Source organism: Heterocephalus glaber, unplaced genomic scaffold (genome assembly GCF_053883595.1).
Source record: "Heterocephalus glaber isolate CG9 unplaced genomic scaffold, H.glaber_assembly_v1.0 deba00001538, whole genome shotgun sequence".
Taxonomy (NCBI): domain Eukaryota; kingdom Metazoa; phylum Chordata; class Mammalia; order Rodentia; family Bathyergidae; genus Heterocephalus; species Heterocephalus glaber.
This window is the reverse complement of record NW_028258333.1, coordinates 25,375,966-25,403,953: the sequence shown is the minus strand read 5'-3', so window position 1 is coordinate 25,403,953 and position 27,988 is coordinate 25,375,966. Positions and strand designations below refer to the sequence as shown.

The 27,988-nt window shown below is 32.8% G+C and overlaps 1 protein-coding gene across 13 annotated transcripts in view; it reads left to right on the top strand.

The window, feature by feature from the left end:
• Rictor (RPTOR independent companion of MTOR complex 2) overlaps positions 1-27,988 on the top strand; it is a 132,790-nt gene that overhangs the window by 44,283 nt on the left and 60,519 nt on the right. For 12 of the 13 annotated variants that reach the window (XR_015442246.1, XM_087189314.1, XM_087189315.1 and 9 more), the window contains 5 exons: positions 9,128-9,192; positions 11,402-11,533; positions 16,943-17,006; positions 21,953-22,079; positions 25,291-25,460. Coding sequence is in view for 12 of the 13 variants with exons in the window: in XM_087189314.1 (XP_087045440.1) it covers positions 9,128-9,192; positions 11,402-11,533; positions 16,943-17,006; positions 21,953-22,079; positions 25,291-25,460 (558 nt within the window). In the remaining variant the exon portion in view is untranslated. Of the gene's footprint in view, positions 1-9,127; positions 9,193-11,401; positions 11,534-12,384; positions 12,416-16,942; positions 17,007-21,952; positions 22,080-25,290; positions 25,461-27,988 lie in introns of those variants that run through there. The other variant, XM_087189322.1, reaches the window with a different exon arrangement.

The following is a 27,988-nucleotide window of genomic DNA, read 5'->3' as shown; positions in this document are numbered from 1 at the left end:
ATAGCTTACATTTATATTATATTTCAATTCAGACTAGACACAGCTTCACATTAAACAGGTGTTTATAGCACCTGTTGCTGGAAGGTACCTCTCATATTGGACAATGCAGATATGGAACTTTTGGAAATAGCTTAAACCTTCATTTCTAGGAATCTGTTAGAAACCTCATTTTCTCCTTTCTCTGAACTTCATTTATTTCTGTCTCAGTCCCAGATTTTCTTGAGTTAGAGTCAGTTTCCCCTCCTTCTTTTCTCCTCTTCCCTTATTTTTCTCTTTGTGAATTTCTCCCACAGTACTGTGCTTTATTTGTGTTCTCAAACACTTCTGCCCCTTTTTCTTTCCTTTCCTCCATTATTCTTACCCTTTTTTTATTGCTCCCTTCATCTTCTCTTTCCCCTTTCTTCACCCTTCCCTGTGCCTTTTCTCCTTTCTTCCTTGATTCCTCCTTCCTAAGTTACCCTTTTTTTTCTTTTCCTACATCGTACCACTGTATGTATGTTATCTAGAGTCCTGAGAATTGACACCAGGGTCATACACAATTAGGCAACTGTTCTCCCCTTGAGCTATACCCCTAACCCTATACTACTGTAGAGTATTCAGTGACTTCTGTAATGAAAACCCTTGACTTTGTGTTTTGTATTTTTAAAAATTTTCCTCTGGCCTTGATACCAGCTTATCAGAGCACTGTACTTAGTTTTTTTTTTCCTGAGACAAGGTCTTGCTATGTAGTTCAGATTGGCTGGCCTCAAACTCAACTATGTAGCCCAGGCCAGCCTTGAACTCATGGCAATTATCCTGCCTCAGCCTCCCAAGTGCTGGGATTACAGGCCTGCACCCGGCTATAATTAACTATTGTAAATCATCTGTGGGTTTAAAAACCAGATAGCCAATTTCATTAGAATTTGTTTATAGTAAGAAGGACTAATCCCTAAGCCAAGGTGTGAGGAGCTGTCCCAGGAATAAAATGCATCAACTTTAGATTCAACAAAAATCATTTTGACTACTTAGTGATGTAGCGGAAGAAGGATGAGCTTTTGTTTAGATAGATGGAGACTTGCAGCCAAACTCTGATTAACCAGCAAGGCAATCTTGGGAAGATTTCATTACTTGGGTAATATTACTACCTTTGGAGGCAAGATCTCAGTATAGAGTGTGACACATGAAATATGCTTTGTAATAGTTCATTTCAACCTGTGGTTTGTTTTGTATTATTTTGTACTTTTTGCCAGTTTTCTAGTTTTTAAGTTTAAGATGGTAAGTCTGCTTAATAACTTGATTTGTAGGTTGGTAAGCTATTACTATAAATCAGTGTTCTTCACCGTCAGCAGTGTTCACATATTGGGCTAGATAATTATCTGTTTGGGGAGGCTGCCCTTGCACTAAAGGGTGCTTAGCAATGTCCCTGGTATCTTCCCACACACCACCCACCACCAGTTGTGATAAGCAAAAATGTTTCCAGACATTGCCAAATGTTCCTGGGGAACAGAATTGCCCCTATTTAAGAATGACTACTATAAATAAATGTCTACATTTCATTATAAAGTTTATTTACATACTAGCACAAAACACTTAATGAAGTTAATTGTAATATAAAGTATCTCTGAGTTTTGTTCTGTTGTAGAGCTGGGTTTATAAATATTAAGCTAGTATTTCCATAAAATCTGTAAGTTTGTTTCTTTATTGAGTAAAATTTAGAAATTCTTACAGAATATAAAGCTAAGAATAACTTTATAAAGTAAGAAAATAAAATGATTGCCAGGATGCTGTGGAGCTAGTCACCCTCTTCTGTATTTCCATTAGGTTATATGAGTGTCTACTAAATTTTGTCTCTTTGAGGATTACCATCCCAGTTTCTCAAACACAAGAAATACATTGTATTTTTTATTCATATTTGTTTCTACCTCAAAACTTACCACATAATAGGTGTTAATTGTATTATTGGAGGAAATTTTGCATTTTAAATATAAGATTTTATTTTCATAGCATTTGTTTTGTTATTAAGTATAAGCCTAGCTGTTGGGGTTAAACTTACTTAGTAGATGGAGCACTAAAATGTTGTATAGGGTGAACTTCAACTTGAAAACCTCCTTTTAAGGTATGAAGAGAGAGAGAGCTAGTGATGTGATCCTTTAACCATGTGGATATCACACACCATGTTTGCCTTCTGACATCATTTTACAGAAGTAATGTGTATAGCAGACTGCTGATGAATATAATCATACTATTCTGTTTTTAAAACTTAACAACAGGTTCATAATCTAAAGACCTAAGTTTTAAAGTTGAAAATATTTCATCTCTTACATTCTAACAGTTCTCTTTTTCTATATAGTAAATGCTCTGTAGGAGACTTTATTGTGGTTTTTTTTTTTTAATTTAAAAAAGAGAGCTAAGCTAAATGCAAAAAGTTAAAGGGACAGAGGATTTATAATAGAAAGTGAAAGTACTCCCTAACCATTTCTGCCTTTTTTCCTAATCCAAAAATACCATTTTCTAGAGGTAACTTACTACTAGAAAGTACTTAACCTTTTTTCTGGTATAATTACAACTTTAAGTAGGAGTGTTTATGTAACTGTGTATGTGCCTCATTTAGTTGTGAGAATTACATGAACTAAACAAAATGAAGTGTTTAATGTAGTGTTGTTTTATTTTCCATTTATTGTTATGCATACACTGTTTTTGGGATGAGAACTTGATATGTATGTATGTATATAAATGTATATAAGTATGTATGTGTATATTAAATGTATATATTCCTTTTTATTGTGCATCTTAATATATCATAGGATGCTTTTTTTGTATATATCAGTCTTTTTTTGTAGTTGCTGTGAATGTGTTTAAATTTCCTTTGAAAACTTGTGCTGTGAAATTCTGTGTGATAAAATTTTTTAAAGTTTGGGTTATTATCTCTTGTTTATTTAGGAGAAGTCTTTCATTGGACCTTCAAAGCAGTATAAGTAAAATGGGAATATCATTGAAAAGTACCCAGTCTAACTTATCATTATACCTTTAAAAAGTCATTTTAATAAGCATCACAGAAAATTTTCAGTTACCTAAAAGTGATTTATAGTTTTAATTAAACTTTTTCAGAATATAATATTGCTGATGCTGATATTTGAATCTCTTGAATACTTTTGTATTTGTGTAAGAAAATCCTATAGATTAATTATAACAAAAAAACCCAGATTAACTCACTGATGATGAACATGGATTTATGTATGTAAAACAGACTAGTTCATGTTATTAAACACTGTCTCATTGTTGTATTTATTATTTTATTTTACTGATTTACTAGGAGTTGAATCCAAGGCCTTTACTCTGAGTTACATCCCCAGCCCATTTTTTACTTTGGGACAAGGTCTTACTAAGTCTCACAGGCTGGGCTCAAACTCATGATCCCAGCCTCATAGAGTGCTGGGATTACAGGCTTGTGCCATCGCTCTTGGCTCTATTTTTAAAATTTTTGTGGTGCTAGGTATCAGACCTAAGGCCTGGTACATGCTAGAAGGTGCTATACCCCTGAGCAACATTTCTGGCACTTAACCTTATTTAAAAATGAGATTTGTTTTGCTTATATAAAAAAGATTTCATTTAGCATGTTATACTCATTAAATAATTGTGGACTTCTCATAATACTTACAATATGTAAGTTGCTGTATAAGTTAACAACAGACTTAATTCATCTTAACTAAAGTGCAAAGTTATTTCCCTCTATAATTAGGGCCAAGTGTTGGATCCTAGTTTTAGGCAAACAACCCAGGAGTTAAAAAATTGTCAGTTACATCTTTTTTTTTCCTGGTGCTAGAGATTGAACTGGAGGCCTTTCACATACTAGGCAAACGCTCTTCTACAGAGCCAGACTCAAAGCCCCATTACCAGTTATATTCTTTCTCTTCATTTCTCAGTTATACTTTCTTCTATGTTGATTTTTTTCTTCAGATAAACACTTTCTATATGACTAAGATGCATTATATTTAATACATTCAATCTTAAAAAGGAGAGAATACCCCTCATAGCAAAACAAAACAAAACAAAAAAACCCACATGGTATATGAAATGCTAACTCCTGTGAAGAGTGTAGTGTCTAGTAGTTTAGCATTATGGGTTGCTGTTACGATGCTAATTCTGATTGTTATGGTTTATGTCTAGATGTCCCCCAAAGCCTCATGTGCTCATAGGTGGGGGTTTTGGAAGGTGACTAGATCATGGCCGTGTGATACTCATCATTGAATTCGTCCCCTGATAGGATTTATAGCTGGGTGTGATGTTGGGAAGTGAAGCCTGGTGGGCAGAGGTGGGTACTGTGGGCGTGGCCTGGGTGTGTTTGTGTGTGTGCATCAGTGTATTGCTACTGCTTCCCGCCTGCCTGCCTTCCTTGCCATGAGCTCTTTGTCTTCCCATGCCACCCTGCCTTGGAGCCACCTGACTGTGGACTGAAACCTCTACAAACTGTGAGCCAAAATAAACCTCTCCTCCTTTAATTTGTGGGTATCACGTATTTCGTCCCCAAACAAGGAAGAAACTAAGACACTGATATTTTGTAAGGTCAATAACAATGAAAAAATATGGGTAAACCTAATCTATTATGAATGGTGTCCTTGTAAGAAGAGGAGATTATGACAAAGACACACGCAAGGGAAGACCATGTGAAGACACCAAAAATAGCCATCTGTGTGCCAGGGACCGAATCTTTCAAAAGTACACAACCCCAAGCCTGGAGTGCTATTGCTTGCCTGAAATCTCAAGGGACGCTGAGGCAGATGGATAGCAAGTTTGAGCCCAGCCTGGGCAACATAAAGACTTAGTAAAGCCTTGTTTAAAAAAAAAAATTTAAAGGGTGTTGGGATGTAGTGTAGAGCATAGGCCCTGGGTTCAATCCCCAGTATACACAAAACAACAACAACAAAACACAAAAACCCCACCAACACCTTGTTCTAGGACTGCAGGCCTCCAGAATGAAGAGAAAGTAAATTTTTTAAAAGTCACCTAATTTGTGGTGTTTATTATTATAACCCTTGTATATTATTTTACTATTAGGTGTGTTGCAAATATTTTTGAGTAATACATTACTTTCAATTTGGGGTATATAATTACTTTTCTAGTGGTATAGAAAATTTTTATTCTTCTCTTAAAACTTAGAAAATCTTACTCTTTTGTCTGTATGAATCTATAAAAATTAATCCTTTCAGTTTTTAAGTACTTGTAGTGTGCATTGAAACAATAAAAATCAGGAAAAAAATAGACATTCTTTTGAAAGTCTGAAGCCTCTTTGTTTATTATATTTTAGAATTCTATGGATTTTATAAATATTATATTTACTGCTCTCATACTGAGAGCATCTACTCTGTTCCTGTCCTCTACCCTGTTTTATTTGGAAAATATGGTTGTTTTTGTTGTTTTGTTTTGTTTCCTTATTATTGGTTTTTGGGTTTTTGGCCTCTAAAGAAGAATTGGGAGAGGAAGTTTTACTTACTAGCTTTTTCTTAATGTTTGTTCTTTTCACACAATGACACGTGGCAGGTTGTTGTTTTCTGGATAGTTAGGATACATATTTATAATTTTATAACAAGCAACCATAATAATAGTACTTCAGATACCTTTCTAAAGTCTTTAATGTTGTTTAAAGAGAAAAACTCAAATGATTTACCTTCTCTTTAATCCATTTCATTTAGTCCAAGTATATAACTAGAGGAAGTTTTATATAACTTTTACATAAAAAATTTCAAAAGAAACCACCAGCAGAGCTGACAGACAGTCTACAATATGGGAAAAAAATTTTAGCAGCTGTACCTCAGACAAAGGACTATGATCTAGAATATATAAAGAATTGAAAAAAATTAGACCCCTCAAATTCAAAGACCCAATTCAAAAATGGACATCTGAAATGAACAGACATTTCTCAAAGAAGTGAAAGCAGCAAACAAATATATGAAAAAATGTTCAACATCACTCGTCATTCAAGAGATGCAGATTAAAACAACACTGAGATTCTACCTCACCCCAGAAAGAATGGCTGCTATCAAGAAATCAACCAATAACAAATGCTGGCGGGGTTGTGGGGAGAAAGGAACCCTTCTCCATTGTTGGTGGGAGTGCAGACTGGTGCAACCACTGTGGAAGTCAGTATGGAGATACCTCAAAGAACTAGGACTAAAGGTCCCATTTGACCCAGCTATTCCCTTGCTGGGTATCTTCCCAAAAGAATTAAAAGAATCACGCCACAGTGATATATGTGCACCCATGTTCATAGCGGCATAGTTTGTAATAGCTAAAGCTTGGAAACAGCCCAAGTGCCCATCAACTGGAAACTGGATAAAGAAAATGTGGTTTTTTAAATAAAATGGAGTACTCCTCAGCCATAAAGAATGAAAAACTAGAGTCATTTATAGCTAAATGGATGCATATTGAGGCGATACTCTTTAAGTGAAATAAATAGGACTCACATGTGTAAATACCGAATAGTTTCTCTAGTGTGAGAAATTGATAGTGTAAACAAGGGTTAAAATGATTAAAATGAATAATTGATAATTTGAAATAGGAAAAAAGGTCCAAAGACGAAGGAGTGAAGGGAGGGGAAGGGGAAAGGAAAAATTATGAGAAAACAAACAAACAAAAAAGGAAATGAAGTCTGTGTAAGTAGGGAAGGGTGGAGGGGGTGAAGAGTGTACAAGTAATGGAGGAAAAAAATAAGAACCAAGATATATCATATCTTGGTACAAACACCCAATGATAAATGTAAACCAGTTGTATACCTAAAATGTACCAATAAAAGAACTAAAAAAAAAAAAATGCAAGCCATTCTGTTGCGACAAGAAGGAACGTATGGCAGAGACAACATATATAAAAAAAAGGGCCAGGGATTTAGCTCAGTGGTTTCACTGCCTGCTGCGCAAGCACAAGGACCCGAGTTCGATTCCCGGTACCAAAAAATATATATATACTAAAAAAAAAACCAAAAACCTCACGTAGATTTAAGATGCCTATAGTCATCCATGCATGATTCAGTTAGCTAGTGGTATTAGAACAGTGCTCCTGATGAAGACAACTAAGAAAGCCTGTTGAAGACTACAGGAAATTGCTCAGTGGAAGGGGCCAAAGTTTCAGAGAAGGGAAAATTTTATAGAGGTGAGCTTCCTTTTCCAGTAGGCAGTGCCCAAGAAATACTTGCTGCTGTTGCAGAAAACTAGAGGTTTAAACAGTATGCCTGTGAGGACTGTTGCTGAAAAGACAAAAAGTGGCAGTTTTTGGTGACACCATATAGGGTGTATCAAACATAAGATTTGCCCCTAAGTACCTTCTTTGATTCCCAGGGCTGTCTAGAATGGGAATCTTAAAACATGAGCAGAAAAATGTTTGAAAATCAGAGGGGGAACTTTTGGTATTTTTGTCTTAAAAATTAAATTTGTTATTTTTTTTGGACTTGGTCATTTAACAACAAGCTTTCAGTTGAAACGTTAGGGGCTAGGAAAAACTAAAACGACTCTTAATTAGGAGAGCCTCCTAACTTGAACTCAGCACTGACTATACAATAGCCTAACAGAGAAGGCACACCTCTCTATGGAGAAAGATATCATCAGGAATCTTGGCAAGTTGTGCACACAATTGAAGATTACAGGAGTCACAAAAGGATATGTTTGATGATATAACTAGAACAAAAAGGAAAACAGCTAATAAAAAAAGAGCAGGAGATGATCCACAGCATTCACATCCATTTAGGTGACAAACACTTTTAACAACTATGATTAATATGTGAATAAAATGGAGGAATCTTATGAAAAAAGTAGATTAAAAAATCAAGATTTTCATTAAAATATTGGAATATCTAAAAAAATTAAATAGAAATCAAGAAAAAAACCCCTCTAAAATTAACTCATTAAAAGACAGGTGTAGTGGTGCATGCCTGTAATCTCAGGACTTTGGGAGGCCAAGGTTGTGGGATTGCAAATTCAAGCTCAGTCTGGGCATCTTAGCAGCTTAGTGAGAACCTCTCTCAAATAAAAAAATAAAGGGCTGCGATGTACCTTGGTGCAAAGGCCCTGTTACTGGAGGAAAAAAAATCATCTCATTAGATGGATGTAATAAATAATTGAACATAAGTGAAAATGCAATAGGAAATATTAAACGAACACACTGAGATAAAAGAAAATAGAAAAAAGTAGCAGAGAGAATTTAAGAGATTTGTGGTTTGAAAAAATCTGACATACATATAATTGAATCACCACAGAAAGGAAATGGAGTTGGGTAGAAGTAATTCTGAAGAGATAATACATACAATGTTCTAAATAAAATATAGAGATTTAAGAAAAGGAAACCCCGTGAATACATTGTAAAAACCAAAGATAAAAGTGTCTTAAAGTCAGCCTGAGAGAAAAGACATGACTTTCAGAAAAAAACCAATAAGACAGAGGTAGACTTCTTAACAGTAATTGAAACTGTTGGAAGAAAATAGGAGCTAGCCTAAAATGCTATGTTTACAGCAAAATATTCTTCACAAATGAAAGTAGTTAAAATCGTTTCCAGACAAAAACCAGAAGATTTATAACTAGCAACCCAGGCTAAAATTAAATGAAAAACCATCAACAAAATATGTCAATGTATTGAGCTAGGAGGAAGAATGTTACTTTATGGAACCACTAAAATGAAGAAAAGGTTGAAGAGTAGTAAAAGAATAAATATGTGAGCAAACATCAATAGATAGTGGCTGGAAAAATGAACAGTGAGATCTTACACGGTTTAAATCCAAGTAGAAAAAAAGGTAACAAGTGGAATGTGATGGGGGAAATGTAGTTAACATATTATAAAATTCTGCCATTATTGAGGGCATGCTAAAGGAATCATTTCTTTTAGGCTAATAAGTCAACAATGGATGTTGTAAACTTTGTGATAACCAGTCAAAGAACAGTTTTTAAAGCAGTGGAAAAGTAAACAAGATGATCAGTTTCTAAAAAAAAAATCTAACACTAGTCAGATAAAAAGTGAGGTGATAGGAATAAAGCTGTGTTTTAACAGTAGAATTTTATTTTTTTTTCAAAATTTTACTGAAGGAAAATGTCTTATTTTCTAGGCTAAAATTATAATCATGTAAATATTTTAATTCACAACTTACAAATTTACACTTTTTTTAAAACAGCTTCTTTGTGATATTGGCCACAGTGAAGAAAAACTGGGCTTTAACTATGAAGATATCATAATTTGGTAAGTGTAATTTAATTCTCTTTCCTGTCCCTTCTAGATTTTAGTATTTCAATTTTAGCAATTTTAAATGTGAAATCAGATAATACAGCACCTCATATTTGATTTTGTAGAAACAGCTGCTTGAAAATTAGAAAAATTCAAGACCTTCAGTAGTTTTATGTTGTGACTCTTATGTGATATAATTACTAGTGCCTAGACTTCTATAATTAAACTTGTAAATTAAATCTGAAAATTTCATACAGAATTTCGCATGTTCTTCCCAAGAATGAGAAGAACCTATATATGTGGGTCTTACCTAATAGAAAATGCACTTACACAAACTTGATTTGCCCAAGCACACTACTAGAGTGTACTTTCACAACATCTTGTTGTGCCTGAGGTATAGAATTAATACAATGTCAAAAAGCTTCTGCACAGCAAAGGAAACAACCAACAGAGTGAAAAGAAAACCAACAGACTGGGCAAAACATTTTTGCGAGCTGTTCCTCAGACAGAGGACTAATATCTAAAATATAAAAATAATTTTTAAAAAGTTAGACTCCTCCAAAATAACTCAATCACAAAATGGGCAGGTAAGATGAATAGGCACTTCATGGACGAACAAATATAAATAAGTATATGAAGAAATGTTCAATATCTCTGACCCTTAGAGAAATTCTAATTCAAGCAACACTAAGGTTCCATCTTATCCCAGAAAGAAGACCATCATCAAGAAATCAAATAATAACAAATGCTGGCAAGGCTGTGGGGCAAAAGGAACCCTTCTCCATTATTGGTGGGAATGTAAATTAGTCCAACCACTATGGAAATCATGGAAATTCCTCAAAAATCTAAAATTAGAAATTTCATTTGACCCAGCTAGTCCCTTTCTAGGTATCTTCCCAAAATAGTTATAAAGATATCATTACATGGATACCCATGATTATAGCAGTACATTCACAATAACTAAATCTTAAAACCAGCTTCTGTGTCTATCAACAGATGAATGGATGAAGAAAATGTGATATTTACACACAGTGGAGTACCACTCTGCCATAAAGAAAGACAAACTTGAGTCATTTGTAGGAAAATGGATAAACTTTGAGGCCATGTTAAGTGAAGTAAATCAGACATACAAGCTTAAATATATCATTGTTTCACTTATATGAGAAACCCAAATTTTAAATAAAGAGCAAAGTAAAGGATAGATAATAGGAAGTAGGGAGATAGATTTTCTGAAATGAGAAAGGGATCGAGAGATGGAGGATGAGGGAATAGGGAGAAGAGAAGGGTGATGAAAAAAGGAATTAAATGTTCTATGTGTATGTACCAACTCCACACAAGGAATGTAAACATTGTGTACTACAAGCATGTGCTAATAAATAAAAAAATTGATAACAATAGTCTTAGCCTGGTGTTGTTACATTTTTATATTTTATTTTTAAACCAGTGATTTTTCTGGAAGAGGTAGAAGCAGCAAAGCATGTAAAGGGGAATAGATAATAGAGGCATATGATAGAACTTGGCAAAAGCGTACTTCATTTCCCATTGCTTATATGAAATGAACTACAGAAGATAGAATAAAATTCAGTCACATTTACTTGACTGACAAGAATTTGCTAAAGGAGGCACTGATTGAAACTGACTTTATCATCAAATGAAGTCTCCATGGTTTGTATTGTGTGGTTTTTATAAATGTAAAATGTGATTAAATGAAATTAATCATATATGACTAGACATTTTGCATATCGTGGCTGAGGAAGAATTTGATGTGAGTGGAGCATATCAAATCAGAAAATCTGAAATCTAAAATGTTCCAAAATCTGAAATGTTCTTAGTGTCATGTTACTGTTGAAAAAGTTTTGGATTTTGGATTTTCAGATTGAAAATGTTTGATTGGTACATTCTGTGCAAATACAGTGGCATGGACTTAATTCTTTCCACGATTCTGGTCACAAAGTGAATTGGATGAGAACTGAATCAAATTTCCCCATAAGGTCAGCATTGAACCTAACCATTGAATTTGGTTTGGTTCTCATCCAGTTTGGTTTGTGACCAGAATCATGAAAAGAATTAAATTCTTGAATCAGTGTATCACAGTATTCTGAAATCTGAAAAACAGGAGAATCTGAAACACTTTTCATCCTAAACATTTTGGTTATGGGATACTTGTACAGTAAGTTTATATGTATTTGAAACTCATGCAACAAAACTTTGTGTTTTCATACAGTTTGCGGTTAGCTTTATTGAATGAAGCAAAAGAAGTACGAGCAGCAGGGCTACGAGCACTTCGATATCTTATCCAAGACTCCAGTATTCTGCAGAAGGTGCTAAAATTGAAAGTGGACTATTTAATAGCAAGGTAATTTCTCTAGAGTTTGTTTTTAAAATTTTGTATTGCATTTCAGCTTATAAACTGTGGAGTGTAAAGCTTGGTAATTTTATGTATACAACCAAGTAAGACTTAAAGCATTTTCAGCCTACCAGTAAAGCTCCCTTGTATCTTCAATGAGTAGTAAACATTATTCTGATTTTTCTCATTGTAAACTAGTTCTTCCAGTTTTTGAGTATCATGTTGGAAATATACAGTAGTCTTTTCCTTCTTTATTATCTGTGAGATTTATCCATGTTGATGTACTTGTGATTTTTTTTATGGATGTGTAGTGTTTTGTTTTATGGTTAAACTATTCTGGTGATTTTCTAGATTGATCTTAGTGCTATATTATTTTGAATAAAGTTGCCCTGAAAATTCTTGTATCAGTCTGTTAGTGGACACATACATTCATTTCTCTTAGGTATGTGTAGAACTGGAATTGCCTGGATGTAGGCTTATATGTGTTTAGTTTTAGTAGCTACTGCTAAGTAGCTGTTCAAGTGATTGTACTGATCTATAATAGTACCAGCAATGTATGAGAGTTCCAGTCTCTCCATGTCAGCATTTGATGTTTTGTTTTGTTTTTTCCTTCGGTACCGGGGATTGAACTCAGGTCCTTGCGCTTGTGCAGCAGGCGTCAAAAACACTGAGCTAAATCCCCGGCCCCAACATTTGCTGTTTTTAGTCTTCAGCTATAACCTGACTGGTGTGGTTTTCATGTGGGTTCTTATTTTGGTTTTAATTTTCATTTCCTTGATGAGTGATGATATTAAGTAATTTATCCTTTTTGTCTTTTGCTCATTTGTAAACTGGATTATCTTTCTTCTTATGTAGGAATTCTTGATGTCTTCTGGAAATGAGTCTTTGCAGGTATATCACTGAGAATATCTTCAAGTATGCCTTCCCATTTACTTTCTTAATGGATCTTGAATGAAAAAAGTTCTAATTTATGAAATCCAAAGTGTTCTCCGTTTCTTTAGTTGGTCTGTCTATTCTTGCAGTAGTTTCTTACTATTTTGATTACTCAGCTTTTCAATACATTTTCATTATTATTAATGTGAGTCCTCTGACTTTTCTTCTTGAGGAGTATCTTGGCTTTTATGGGTTCTGCATTTGCATATAAATTTTAGAATCTTTGTTCATTTCTACATAACTTGCTGGGATTTCAGTAGGTGTTACATTGACTTTCTAGATTAATTTAGGATGCATGGACATTGTAATTAAATCTTCTGAACATAATTTATTGGAAACCTTGATTTTGTAATTTTCTCAACCAGAGCTCTAACTTTTTGTTGCTGTTTTTAGCTAATGATATGTAGAAAAAATTAGGGGAAAGTATTGATTTCTTACCTAGCAACTTAGGTAAATTTACTTTACAGTTTTGTTGCTCTTTCTACAGTACTCAGGATCCCTCTTTACCACTGAGCTACATCCCAGCCCATTTTAAAATTTTTATTTTCAGACAGAATCTAACTAAGTTGCCCAGGCTGGCCTTGAACTTGTCCTCCTGCTGCAGTGCTTCTGTCTTAGCCTCTGGAGTAGCTGGGATTACAGCCATGCATGGCTCACTTAAAATTTTATATATTATTCATAGATTATATTGGATTTTTCTTTGTATACAATTATTAGATGTTTATATCTTCTTTCCAATCATTTTATCTTTTTTTTCTTTCTTTTCTTTTTTTTTTTTTTTTTGGCCTTACTGCACTTGTTAAAATATTCCATTGAATAGAAATGATGAATATTTTGCTTCTAAGCTCAGGTGGAAAATGTACAGTATTTCATCATTATACTTTTAGTGAATTTTCTTTATAGTCTTACTTTGTGTTCTTGAAATGAACACCACTTGTTCATGGTTTCTTGTCCTTTTTATGTATACTGAATTTGGTTTGCTAATATTTTCCAGACTTTTGCACCTATGTACATGAAAGGTGTTGTTGTTCTCTTTTCATTACACTAATATCTTTGATTTTTTTATCAGGAGTATATTTTATAAACATCTAAAAAGTATTGTCCTCTGTTCTCTTTGAGATTTTATATGATATATATATATGATATATATATATATATATGATATATATATATTTCTTTTTTTCCCTCCCTACATAATTACTAGAATTCCCCACTGAATCCCATTGGTCTTTTTTAGGAAATTTTAAAATTACAGACTTGGGCTGGGGATTTAGCTCAGTGGTTCTAGCACCTGCCTCTCAAGTGCAAGGTCCCAAGTTTGATCCTCGGTACCAGAAAAAATAAAATAAAATTACAGACTTAATTTTTTAATAGATATAGTATACCCTTTTTTTTTTTCTTTTGTGGCGCTAGGTAGTGAACTGAATATGCATGCTAGCAGGCAAGTGGCACAGCCCTAGCCTAGTCACTTTTTTCTTGAATCAGCTTAAGCTTTATATAGTTAGAAACTTTGTTATTATATTTATATTTATAATTAAGTCTTCATATTGGGCTCATCTTTTTAAAATTATGAAATATCCCTCTTTATTGCTAGTAGTACTTCTTACATGATTATTTATATTATCTAATAATATAGCATCACTATCTTTCTTTGGCTTAGTGTTTGCATCTTTCCCATTGGTCCTTACACTTAACTCTCTCCCTAAAAACATCATAGATTATTTTCAGTATCTAATTTGAACTTCTTTATTTTTTAATTGAAATATTTAAACTACTTATATTTAGTCATTTACTATGTGCATAATTTGTGAACTAGAGCTAATGTAATTGTACAAGTTTATCTTGCTATTTGTAGTCTGTCACATCTTTTCTTTGTTCTTGTATTTTTCCTTTTTTTTTTTAATCAAGAATTTTTTTCCCTTTTCTGTTAGTATCTTGGTAATATATCTTGGAGTAGTTGTCTACTACTGCTCTTATTATTATCAGAACAATGCAAGAAACCTATCACAGTTTGTGTCTTCTCTGGTCTGCTTTTTATCTATTGTTATGATTTACTTCTTACATATGTTTCAATGCCACAAAGTAGTCCATTTACTATTTGAAGTTGCAACTCTACTTATGTTGTTTATCCATTCTGGTATTTGTCATTTTTGTATTTATTTGTGAGCTTTCAACTTGAATCACTATTTTCTATTTGATGAATTTCTTTTTCCATCTTTTTGTAGTATAAACCCACTAAAGGTGGATTTTCTTGTCTTCTATTTGTCTGTAAATAAATTGTCTTCATAATTGAAAGCTATTTTTGACACCAGTCATTTTTCATTGCATATAAATTGTCTTTGGGCTTTTTTTTTTCCAGTACCGGGGATCAAACTCAGGTCCTTGTGCTTGCGAGGCAGGCAGCGGAACCACTGAGCTAAATCCCCGGCCCTCTTTTGGCTTTCTTACATGATTTCCTTTTTAACTATTAGATAATAGCTTCTCTACTTTGATTTCCTTTTTACTATTGGACAGTAGCTTCTCTACTTTGTAAATGATATCTTTTTATTCCCTTCCTACTTTAAAGATTGTTTTTTATCTGCTATATTCTGTCCTGGTTTCTGGTAGTTCACCTATACATGTTGGGTCTTTTCACTATCCCCTATGTCTCTGATGTTTTTACTGTAGTTTTCCATCTTTATGGCAGTGGTTCTTCAAGGTGCTTACTTTCTACTTACTGTATCATATTCCAGTCTATCTTGCTAATAATAATAAATCAGTCTCTTGAATTCTTCATTTAAATTATTGTCTTACAGTTTATTTTATTCTTTAAATTTTTCAGATCTCTGCTTTCTTCTTTTTTTAATCAACTATAGTTATTTTGAAGTCCTTTCTGACATCTCCATTATGTGAATTACTTGTATTCTTATTTCTGTTGTCATTTTCACTTTTTGATTTTTGGTCTCTGGCCCTTTTGTTTGTTTTGCCTGTTTGTTTTAAATCATGCCTCATACCAACTAATCGAGTGTGAACATTGGTATTAAAACTACTGGCTCCAGATCATTATTTTTCTTTTAAGAAAGTGAAATTTTATTCTTGAGTGTTGATTTATTACATTGATTCTGTTAGAGTTGGTTTTATTTTTGTCTTTGATCCTAAGAAGTGTCAATTTGGAATCTCAGTTAAAGTGTAGATATTTATCAGAACTTCTTCACCTTGGGCAGCATTGAACCGTGAGCTATAGACTATTCTGTACAGGCTGACATCACTGTGGTGTTACTTTGCTTTTCTGGGTAGCTCTTTTGCTTGGTTTCTTGGGAGTCCTATCCTGCTTTTGTACAACATAGAATCCAACAAGTGTCTTGCAGAGAACATTGCACATAGATTTTACCTCACTTCCCTGTGCTTTCTTGTCTTTGAGATTTACCCCTCAACCCCAACCAACCGTTTGGGCTGCCTGAAGTTAAACCTCTGTCTTTCTAGTCTAGCCTGGCTTTTGCTTTCTGCTAGGACTGAATGTCCCCCAAACTGGAGATTGACAAGTAGCCCCAGGGATAAAGCCTGTGAATGTTAGAACTCCCTTAACCCTTTTTCTTTTCAGAGGTTATTCTCCATTGGCCTTTTAGCAGTTGTTTTATAAAATAATTTTCCCAGTTTTATAGTTGCTTTTGCCAGAAGGGTTGGTCTGATCCAAGCATTTTTGTTAATGGTCAGAAATGGAATTCTGTGTTGATTTACTTTGTGTTTATTTTTGTTTATTTGCCACACTGTAGCTGCTGTCCCTTAGTACATGTTAGTCAAGCACTCTGCCCCTGAGCTACACCCCAGGCCCCCATTTACTTTGTAATAGTGTTGCTCTAAATTAATAGCATTTAGACAAAAATGAGTTTTCAATAGTAATACTGTTCAGTGTTAGAATACTGAACTACTTAAACAGAAATTTGAAATAAAACATTGTCCTGCCATATATATAAAACATTCTTTCAGCTTAGATAAAAAAATTTTGCAAAGAAATGTCTACTAAGTGATATTTGACCAAGTATTAATCTTGAAGGAATTTAGAACTTGTTATATTTTAGTAAAGAAGAATTTTTGTGGATATTACATAAGAGAATTAATATGATATATAAAATTTAACCCTTGGTTAAAATCACAAACTACAACAAGCTTCAGGTATTTTCCTTTTATAATTATTATAAAATGTCTATGAATTTATCTATAAAATTTTATATTTTGTCTGTAGATTTCTGATACTCTGATATATAGATGTTATTTTGAGTGTACATATAGTACTATATTTTCCTGAAGTTTTAAGTGAAAAAATAATTGTTTTTATAAAAACAAATACTTAGAGATGTATAGGTTAACTAAACATTTGCTGGTAATAGAAAATCATGTATTAAAGTTTTAATATAATATATTGACATTGTGAAGGACATAATGGTATTATACAAGAACTTGTTTTTTAAAATTTTATCAGTGAGTAATATTTTGTGTATTGTTTAGGTGCATTGACATTCAGCAGAGCAACGAGGTAGAGAGGACACAAGCACTTCGATTAGTCAGAAAGGTATGCTCTATGTAAGAGTAAAGGCAAATTTATGGTTTTCATGTGAAATATAGATTGTTATGAAATCTATTAAATATAAAGCCTAAATTTCATTAAACATTTTTATTTTGCTAAATATGAATTAAGTAAAGCTATTAAAGTTTGAGATAAGCATAAATATTTCCTGTAACTGTTGTGTGATTGGGGATAGTTAGGATAGTATTCTTATAAAGTATATTTCTTTCTTCAGTAGAAATGTAAATGTAATTTCTGCTTTGATAAATTATTAGGGAAAGAGATTCCTTGCTCCCCCTCCTGATTGTCTCATTATATGCTTGTAGTTAAAAATATTAAATAGTTGTCACAAGCAGTTACAAGCTTGTTCTAAAGATGAATTTGGATGTATAATTCACGGGCAGTTGTAATAAACAATTAGCATTGTATAGGATAAAAGATCAGAATTTAAACTCTTCAAGAAAGGGTGTTAAAGACAGTCTATAAAGCTTCTCAAGAGAGGCCTTCACAGAATTATTCTGGTGTTTAATGTAATGCCCCAACGGCCAAGCAATAGAACAATAGTTGAGATTTTCAGTAGAGATTTTTCATCTTTCCCTACCTTTGAATTTGTGGCGTGCCCCAGAATGGTGGACTGTTGAGATAGTATTAGATTCCTTGGTTTTCTTTTTCTTCCATTCGCCATTTGGCTACCTTGTGGTTACACATAGTACTCATAGTTGCCCATAGTGAAAAACAAGAAAATGGATGAGTTAAGTCTTAAAAGAGATTTGAAACTCTAGTAACAGTATTAGAGATAGGTCTTGTTATAAGTAAACTATTATATCAGGATATGATTGGCTTTTCATGATCTCTAGTTTTAATTTATTCATACAGTCCCTCCTAATACTGTGTTTAAAAGAAAGAAACAAAATTTGTTTCTAAAGAACCTAGAGCAGCTTTTGAATTTTTAGGTTGTATATGCCAATATTTATCCTATGGGGAACTAAAATATATATTAATATATTACAAATAACAATAAACTTATTATATGTAAACATGAATAACATATTATGAAAATAACTAGTGTTTTCCAAAACATTGTTTCCAATTTTTGGAATTCTCTTTGATGTATGTCTTGATAGAAAACAGCAGCAAGGTGGTTATAGTATTTGCTTCCTCATTCAGTCAATTGTGCTATCACATGCAATAGAGACACTAGAAAACTTCTCTGTGAGAGTAAGTGAAAAAGTGAATAATGTCTTTGTTACTATGGAAATAATTTTTGCAGAGTTACAATTTTGCGGAGCTTCAGAATTTTCTGGCTCACACTGAGAATTGCTGTCCTGAAAATTACTTTCGAAAGACAATTTCAGATAGATTTGAACAATTAAATTTAGCTTCTTTGAATCGTTTAGTAAATATTTCATTTTGATTTGCTAAAGTATTTTGTGCAAGTTAAAATTTAATTTATAAACTAGCTCAGTAAAAATAAGCAAACTCTTGGACTGGGGATTCAGCTCAGTGGTTTTGCCGCCAGCTGTGCAAGCGCAAAGACCCAAGTTCGATCCCCAGTACCGGGGGAAAAAAAAAAAAAAAAAGATTTTGGGGTGGAGATTTAGCTCAGTGGTTCCGCCGCCTGCCTCGCAAGCGCAAGGACCCGAGTTCGATCTCCAGTACCAAAAAACAAAACAAAACAAAAAATAAGCAAACTCTTAAAAATATCATTTATGATATTTGATAAATATATTTGGTGTATCATATTTGATTATGATGATTGGTAATTTGAGTCAGATAACATTTCTAAATCCAGGAGCAGAAAAGCTGCTCCAACTCAGTAGGATAGAGGCTCAAAGGAGGAGTTGTAGCTGGCATAGGATTTCTCCTTTGGTTTAGCTAAAAGGATAATTTGAAGGTAAAGTATATTTGCTGAATAAACAGTGACCTTTAAGGGCCATAGAAACCATAATTTCATTAGTACTTTTAGCGTATGAAGTATATATTTCTTTATTTCCAAGAATAGTTTGATAATTGAAATAATGTTACTGTTTTTATTTTATGCATTCAAAAAAGTGTTGAAACTTTCTATTGAATTATTAATATAAAGGAAAAAAATTATTTACTGCTTTAGGATGACTTACTCTATGATAACTCATGTTACTTTTCCTTTCTTTCACCTGTCTCATTCATTTGGAGGATTGTCTGTTTGCTTTTTTCTTTCAGTGTCTTAATTTTTTTTAACCCCCTTCCCACTCCATCCAGACAGTCCTTTCCAGTTTTAGAGATTTTTTCATATAATTTTCCCACTGGTCAGCTGTTGCCCCTCTTTTCTTTTTCCTATTTAAATTTTACTTACTACTCAGTTAATTTAAGCCACTATTTTTTTAACTTAATAATTTGTTATTTATATTAGGCATTATTAATAACCTCAATTTTTTTACAGTTGTTAAGAATTTATTTTGATGGCTATCACATACACTTGATACACAGCAAGATAGTGGCAAAGCTAGAGGAGAAACTCCAGTTTGCAAACATACATTGGCTAATGAGTATCAACGACAACCTGCCTACTTTGACATTCAGAACTCACTCTTGATCTAATCAATTATTTCTGTCTGACCTGTCTTTATTATTTCCATTGTACTTGTAGGTGAACTACCATCACTGCTATAGTTGTTACTTCCTTCCAATTCCTTTCATTTTCACCCCTTGTTATAGTATATTCATCTTCACCATCTCAGCTCCAACTTTAGAAATTCCTCCTAAAGAACTAAGGACTTCTGTAATCCTTTGTATTATTCCATAAATTTATTACCTAGTCCTTATCTTTATCTTGTATTTGTCTGCCGTATTATGCCAGAAGAGATGACATGCAACAGTGATGGCATTCTATGGCTTCTCCCTTATTGAGTATTCCTTGATTTATGAAAAAAGCATTCTCTGATTTATGCAGAATTATGAGGTTCTTTGCATATATTATATTACCTTGGAAAATATGAAATCATTTCATTTTTTGAAAATGCACATTTTATGTATTTGTTCCGTAGCACAATCTATATAATTAAATACTATATGTTAGTAGACACATGAAATTCCTAAGGTAGAACTTTTATACTGTACTTGAAATTCTAGAAACCATAGGTTTGTACACATCTTTATTTTCTAAATGAGCAAATTGAGGTGCAAAGGATTGATTTGGCGAAGGTAACATAATTTATTAATAGCATACTTAGTTCTCAAAGCCAAATTGTTTGGCTTTTTAGGCAACTCTTTTCAGAATATTTCACATGCATTCTGAAGTTTGAAGAAATTTTCTTCTAGACTCCTTACGAGCCCAGTAATAGACTGGTAAGTATTAAAACAAATTAATATGAGATTAGAATTTTTTCATTCAGGGAGATCAGTTTTCTATATCTCATTCCCCTCCTCCTCCCTTTCATTTCTCCCTTTTGTGATTATTGGACAGTAATAAGGTAAAAACAGATATAGAAGCTTGCCTAGATTATATAGTGATTAGAAATATATTTATTTTATGGTTGTGAAATTATATTCTGTAATTTCAGCTGAACTTTGTAATATCACTTAATGCTTCTTAAAATAAGCTATAATTACAACTGAACTTTGTAATATCACTTAATGGTGCTTAAACAAAATAAACTATAACTACTCTAACCAGTATAGATCTTTACTTTGATCCCCTGTAATCCTTAATTGTAGAGTATATCTTTCATTTAATTATATTGCGTTCTGTAATTGTTTCATTACATAAGTTTTTATTTTTCCAACAGGCTTATAATTTCTGTCACATCCAGGATAGATTAATTTTCTCACTACCTGAATAAAGAAAAACTTTCTTTTGTCACTGTAGGGACTTGTTATTTTGAAATACTTTGTCTATTAAATAGCCTTTATTATGAAATGATTAACTATTTAATTTGCTTTCTGTTTTGCAAATTATAGATGTATGTTGTCTGTGTTCTGTGGCCAGTTAGGTCTTTTATTCTGTGTGAAATTGATCTTAAATTTTCATCACCAGATAATGTACTATTTTCATCAGGATTTTTTTTTCAGTACTGTGGTTTAACCCAGGGCATTATATGTTTTCCAAGCACTCTATCACTGAGCTACATCCTCTCCCCTTTTTACATTTTATTTTGAGACAGGTTCTCAATAAGTTGCCCAGCTGGCCTTGAATTTGTAGCCTTCCTACCTCAACCTCCTAAAATGCTGATATTATAGGAGTAAACCCCTTCAATGACCTATGACTTGTGATATAACAATATTTATGATTAATAATTTTGCCTACTGGCATAATACCGATGGGGGCTGTAGGTAGAGTTTAGAGTTTATTGGAGTCTGTTGCAGCAAACTGAGTGAATAAAGGTCTAAATCAGTTAATTTAATGGAAGGTAGATATAGGAATAAAGATGTTCATGAGGTACATTGGTACATTGATGGTCACTGTATATGAGGAAAGAATCAGTATGTAATAGTATAGTAGTATGTTGACTGCTATTGTCACTACTGAATTACTTTGTGTACAGTCTGAAGAACTATGCAAAGATATAGGTCCTATTCTAAAGTAACTTAAGAATATGAAAACACTAAAACTTTTTCTTCAACTAATTTATAGTCTAGGGCCGGGGATTTAGCTCAGTGGTTTCGCCACCTGCTGTGCAAGCGCAAGGACCAGAATTCGATCTCCAGTACCAAAAAAAAAAGCTTCAAACTAATTTATAGTCTTGACTATTAGAAAAAAATTGAAAAACATTTTTCCATAGTAATGATTATTAACATTTGTTCCAACAATTATTAGTTACAGTAATCCTTTGAAATATCCTTAATAAGCCAGAAGGTAAATAGTGGCTGGATTTATAAATAGTCTATGGTCTTAAAAGTACCTCAATCAGAATAAAGATAAACACTGTATTATAAGGTAAATAACTTCCTTTTCTTGTCCTTCTCGGTTACAGATGATTACTGTGAATGCTTCCTTATTTCCTAGTTCAGTGGCCAACTCGTTAATTGCAGTTGGAAATGATGGACTTCAAGAAAGAGACAGAATGGTCCGAGCATGCATTGCCATTATCTGTGAACTAGGTCAGAATTTTCTTCAAGTAGTAAAATATAGTGTTTTATAAAGAAAATATAATATTTCCTAGTGCTTTTAATATATAATTTTTTTAGTTAAATAGTACACAAATAGAAAAAGGTATATTTCTGATAGCAAAGTAGAATTGTTATTTAACAAATAATTTCAAAATGATATTAGAATTGTGTAAATCTTAAGTTTTACTCGTCATGAAATTTAGTGTATGAATTGTCTAAAATCCATAATTATTATAAAATCTCTTGAAGTCTAGCATTTCAACATTAATCACATTATATGATAAAGAAATTTACACTGAGAAGAACTAAATCATACCACTGAGGATTTTAAAATACTGTCTACAATATCTTTTGGTTTTTACACAGATTTAGAAATATGATTAAGGAAATGTAGAACATAAAAAAATTTACTACATATCAATGGGATTCCTGGAAAGCTATACTTATAGTTAATATGTTATTTATAAAGTGCTTTTATAAATAAGCACAAAGTGAGTAAATGGCTGTAATTGAAGAAATAGGAAAAAGGGAAAATATTATTTACATGGTAAGCAGGAGAAAGCAGCAATAAAATTTAAAGCCCTAATCAGGGAACAAGCCAGATTACTCAGCCTAAACTATGTTAGTTGGAAAAAGAAAAATATGGAATATACATTTAAATGTGTGGAAAACCCAAAAATTAGAAAACAAAAGATAATAAATGAAGAAGAGAATATTTTAGGAGTTTTAAAAATTATAAATTTAATGTATATTTGAAAACTTAATAAAATCAATGGATTTGGAGGGTTATTATTAATTTCCAAAAGTAGTAGGAAACATGATAGATCAATAAATCATAGAAGTAGTTGAAAATATTGATGAAATAGTTATCTCCAAAAAGACTCATTAGTGTAGTTTTGTTTAAAAAAGAACAAGTGCATAATTCTTTTGTATACACTGATATACTTACATCTGTATATATATATTAGAGAAAATAATTAGAAGGCTATTTTGTTATCATTCTAGAATATTATAATATCACTAGAAGTTGTTCTCCATAGTAGATCTCTACAAATACTACAGTACATCTTTCAAAGCCTTTTCTTTTGGAGTTCTGGTTTTACCATGTGGTCTTGAACTTTTGATCCTCTAGCCTTAGCTTTTTGAGTAGCTAATATAGGCACATTCCATCATGCCCGGCTCATCCATTTAACTCATACCTTGTATTGTTTAAAAACTTAACTATGGTATTTATAAGGCAAAATAATAAATGAAGTTTACATATTGGAAATTAAGTAGTGTGACTGTAGTTATACAGTAACACCTTGGTTCCTGAATGCTTTTGCTTGCAAACAGTTTAGTTCTCAAAAGTGTTCAACAGAATTTTGCCTCCATTCACAAACTCCCCATCAGATGACAAACAACCATGGCTATCTTTCCCACATAAACACAAATGTAGCCCTCTTCCCCAGAATCATAAAACAAATTAAGTTTGTTAGCTGAGGTACCATTGTACCTAGAAAACTTTGAATGATATAAAATACAAAATTTTAAGTAATTTTAATACAGTAGAATTGTGTGAAAATACAGATTTGACAGATTTATGTTTCAATAATAGTAAATAATACATTGTCCAAAGTAGAAAACTGTGCGACAAATAAATGTATAAAAGATGTATGAAAGTGACACCGCACCTGCCTCTCAAGTGCAGGGTCTTGAGTTTGATCCCAGGTACCAAAAAATAAAAATAGAGATGTATGAAATACCTAAGAAATGTATATGACCTGGGTGTGGATTTAGGTGGTATTCCCCCACTCCTCCCGCCCCTGCACTGGGGATTGAACCCAGGACCTTGCACTTGCAAGGCAGGCATGGTGCTACCGAGCCACATCCCCAGCCCTTAGGTGGTACTTTTGACTATAGAGTTTGTCAAATTGATCTCAGTAAGGCACAGCTGCTGTGTAAGTACAAAAATGAGAGAGCAGTAGTCGCCTGTGCAGTGGAGGACCCAGTTGGAAAATGATGGGAGGGAACTTTCTAGGATAATTAAATACTGTATCTTGAGTGGAGTGTTGTTTAAAAGTGTATAGACATTGTTAACTATTTACTGAACTATTAATAAGATCTGAGACTTTTAGTTGTATATAATTACAACTCATGTTGGAAAATGAAAGAGAGGAAACTTAATTCTAAAATGCACCTTGCAAGAACAGGAAAATACAAACCATGAAAACATTTTGGAACAGAAAGAGGAGAAAGAAAATTTCTTCTTATATTTTTAAAAATCTCTTAAACCTGAGTTTTGTTTTGTTTTGTTTTTTGGTACCGGGGATCTGACTTGGGACCTTGTGCTTGTGAGACAGGCAGCGGAACCACCGAGCTAATATCCCTGGCCCCTAAGCCTGAGTTTTTAAGAGAAAAACTGCAAAAGAATCAAGAATTGCGGACCCTGATACATAGAAAACCTTAGTGTATCATTAAGTGTAAAAATCAGTTTGAGAAAAAAATGCTGGGATAATGATTAAACATTTGGGCAAACTGTGTTCGTCATCTTAATGAAACTCAGCTTCCCGACACATTGAAACTGAAATATATTAGTCATGATCTTCTTTGAAACACACACATGATTATTCATGAACATACAAAGAAAATTCCTGATCTGGGCTGGGGATTTAGTTCAGAGGTGCCGCCGCCTGCCTCACCAAGTGCAAGGTCCCAAGTTCCATCCTCTGTGCCAAAAAAAAAGAAAAGAAAAGAAAATTCCTGATCTTTGGAATAAAAGAGTAGTTTCTGAGCTTAAATTTGAGAGAGAGAGAAAATGCGTATATGTGTGCTTGCTTTGTGTTTTATATAAATACAGAGATTATATATACCATTTTAAGCAAGATCCAAAATTAAATTACAAAACTTAGAAGAGAATTGAAACAGATAAAGGCTATTGTCTTGGCTATAAAAAGAACTCCCTGCAGTGGAGAGGAATGAAAAAAAAAAATCCAGTAAAATAAGGACAAAAGTTACAAAAAGACCATTCAGAGACATTTTAAAAATCAAATATTACGTAAATATATTCAGTAATTCTTATTAGATATCCTTCATATATTTGTCCTTTTAAATAATATTAAAGATTTTCAAGTTAGAGAACAAATTGTTTTAAAGTAAAAGCTGAGATTCCAGATTAATTTTTATTACCCCTAATATAATACATTAAATTTTTCTCTTTTAGCACTTCAAAATCCAGAGGTGGTAGCCCTTAGAGGTGGACTAAATACCATCTTGAAAAATGTGATTGATTGCCAGTTAAGTCGAATAAATGAGGCCCTCATTACTACAATTCTACACCTCCTTAATCATCCAAAGACCCGGCAGTATGTGCGAGCTGATGTAGAATTAGAGGTAGGAACTTCAGTATTCTTTTCTAAGTTATAAAATATGATTTAAAATGCATACTCTTTGAAATTTTGAAGTAGATTCTTAGCCTTATAACTTACTCAGTTTGGAATAAATTGAAAATATCATTCTCAATATTTCATCAACATGCAAAGTAAAGTTTTCATTTATCCATGAAAAGTTTACTGAGCAAATTGGATGATTAGTAAGGTTACATTTACCTGTGTGGTGAAGAACATCATTTGTTTTTAAGAACATCAGTGTGTTAATAAGTTTTGCAAGTATCTCCTGGTAATATATACTATTTAGTCATTAAACCGTATTAAAATTTTCTAAATTTGAAACCACTTTGTTAGCACGCATCATATATACTTGAAAGTATATACTTTTTTTTTTTTTTTTTTTTTTGGTACCAGGGATCAAACTCGGGTCCTTGCGCTTGCGCAGCAGGCGGCGAAACCACTGAGCTAAATCCCCGGCCCGAAAGTATATACTTTTTAAAAAATCCTCAATTTACATTATTTTACTAAGTACATTTTTGCATTTGTGTATCCAAACTTTTGAGTGAGTGAAGAGAAACTTGTCTTGGGCCACATGTAAAATATATAATTAATGTATATAAGTAGCAGAACCTCCTTCTTAAAAATATTTTTTATTATGACATCAAAAAAAAAAAAAAAAAAAAAAGGCAAGCTGCCTATGAGCCACAGGTTGCATGGAGGTTGGATCAGAATTATCACATACTGTAATTCTTAAAAGTTTACTTGTCAAAATATACTAAATTGTCCATTGAAGACAACATGCACAGTAAGCTTAAATCAAGGAATTTTTTTGTATGTAGGCATGAAATTATGCAAGGCATAAAAGACTTATTTTTCCCTAATGTCTTTATAATAATCACTTTAGGAAACTTGTCTTAAATGTTATAATTATGGTCTTTTTAGATTTTGAGTTTTGTTTTGTTTTATTTTATTCTGTTTTGTTTGTGAGATGGGGGTCTTGATATGTTGGTCAGGCTGGCCTTGAACTCCTGGGCTGAAGCAGTCTTCCTGCCTCAGTCTCCCCAGCAGCTGGAATTATAGCCATGTTCCACTGTGCCTAGCTTAAGAACTAGTTTTAGAAATACTTCAGATTATAAAATTGACATTATCCTATGCCATTAACTAACAAATGTAATCACAATATTTTCCTTAATAAGTGATTTAAAATTCATTATCTGTGGGAGTCCTAAAGGAATAAATTGTCATTACTTATATTTTATAGTGTGTTTAGTTCTAATTTTCTCCTTTATCAGGTAGAAAAACTATAATATTAAAATGGGAGAAATAGGTTCTTTTTTATTCCTGTGTATTGTATAGCAGATTAACAGGCCCCTTAAGGGAAAAAGCCTCAAAGATTAAGTAGATTAAGTACACTACTGTTTTTGGTTACATCATCTTACTTAAAATGTGATTAAAAATTTTCCCTAACTAGATCCTCCCAGTGGTACAGAGAGTGAATAGATAGACATTAGATAGTACAGACCATGTTTTAATATTTCACTGTATCATCTTGCTACATTTTTAACCTTGGGCAAGACACTTAGTTTTCCTTAGAGCTAGTTTTTTCATAGGTAAAACAAAGATTTTTGGTTTTCAGCCTTAAAAACTTGTTGTGAAGATTAAATGCTATGAATAATGATTACAGTAGCAGTAAAAGTTGCAGATAGCGTTCAGTAATTTAGTACTTTACCTTTTGTACTTTAATCTACATGTTTTAAATTAGTACCTGGAACATAATAAATATTCAGTAAGTACTGGTTGCGTTTGATGCTGTTTATAATTATCTTCTACTTTTTCATCTTCATCATAAAGTCTGAGATTAAGAAGATAGTCCTTATTTTATTCATTATAATTTATCAGTGTTACATTCCAAATGGATACTTTGATTTTCTTTTCTGTAAAGAAACTATTTGCAGTGCTGTTGTCTCTCTGGATAGCCCCTAATTTTCCTTTTGTTAAAAATGCTTGTGTGAATTAAATTGTTTAAAAATTCTTTTTGTTTACCCTGTTATCTGTTTCTGATGATTTATAGATCTTTTTCGTGGAGCCACTTGCTATTCATTATATAGTTGGTCACTGAAAATCCAGGTGGGCTTTTGCCAGAATTAGAAAAATCAGAAGAGCTTAGGGCCATTATGTGGTACTAAAATGACAAAGCTAGATATTTTATAGCTAATTTCCTGTTAATGACATTTACCAAATTCTTAGGTTTCCAAATGGATAGCTAAAACTCTCAGTTCAGAATTTACAAAATATATATATTTTTTAAATCTCAATTTGTTACTACTAAGAAGAAGATTTCTAGGGTCTGTTGAAATCACTAGAGGGACACAGGAACACAGGAAAATGATAGGTGTATTGAATCTTATCAAAATTGCAGTGTAGCCTCAGTTTAACTCTATTGTTCATTAAGATAAGGCTATCAGCCACTTTACTTGTCTGGGAGAGGAAAGGATAAACTATCTCTGATGGAAGATAAAATCACTTAGAAAT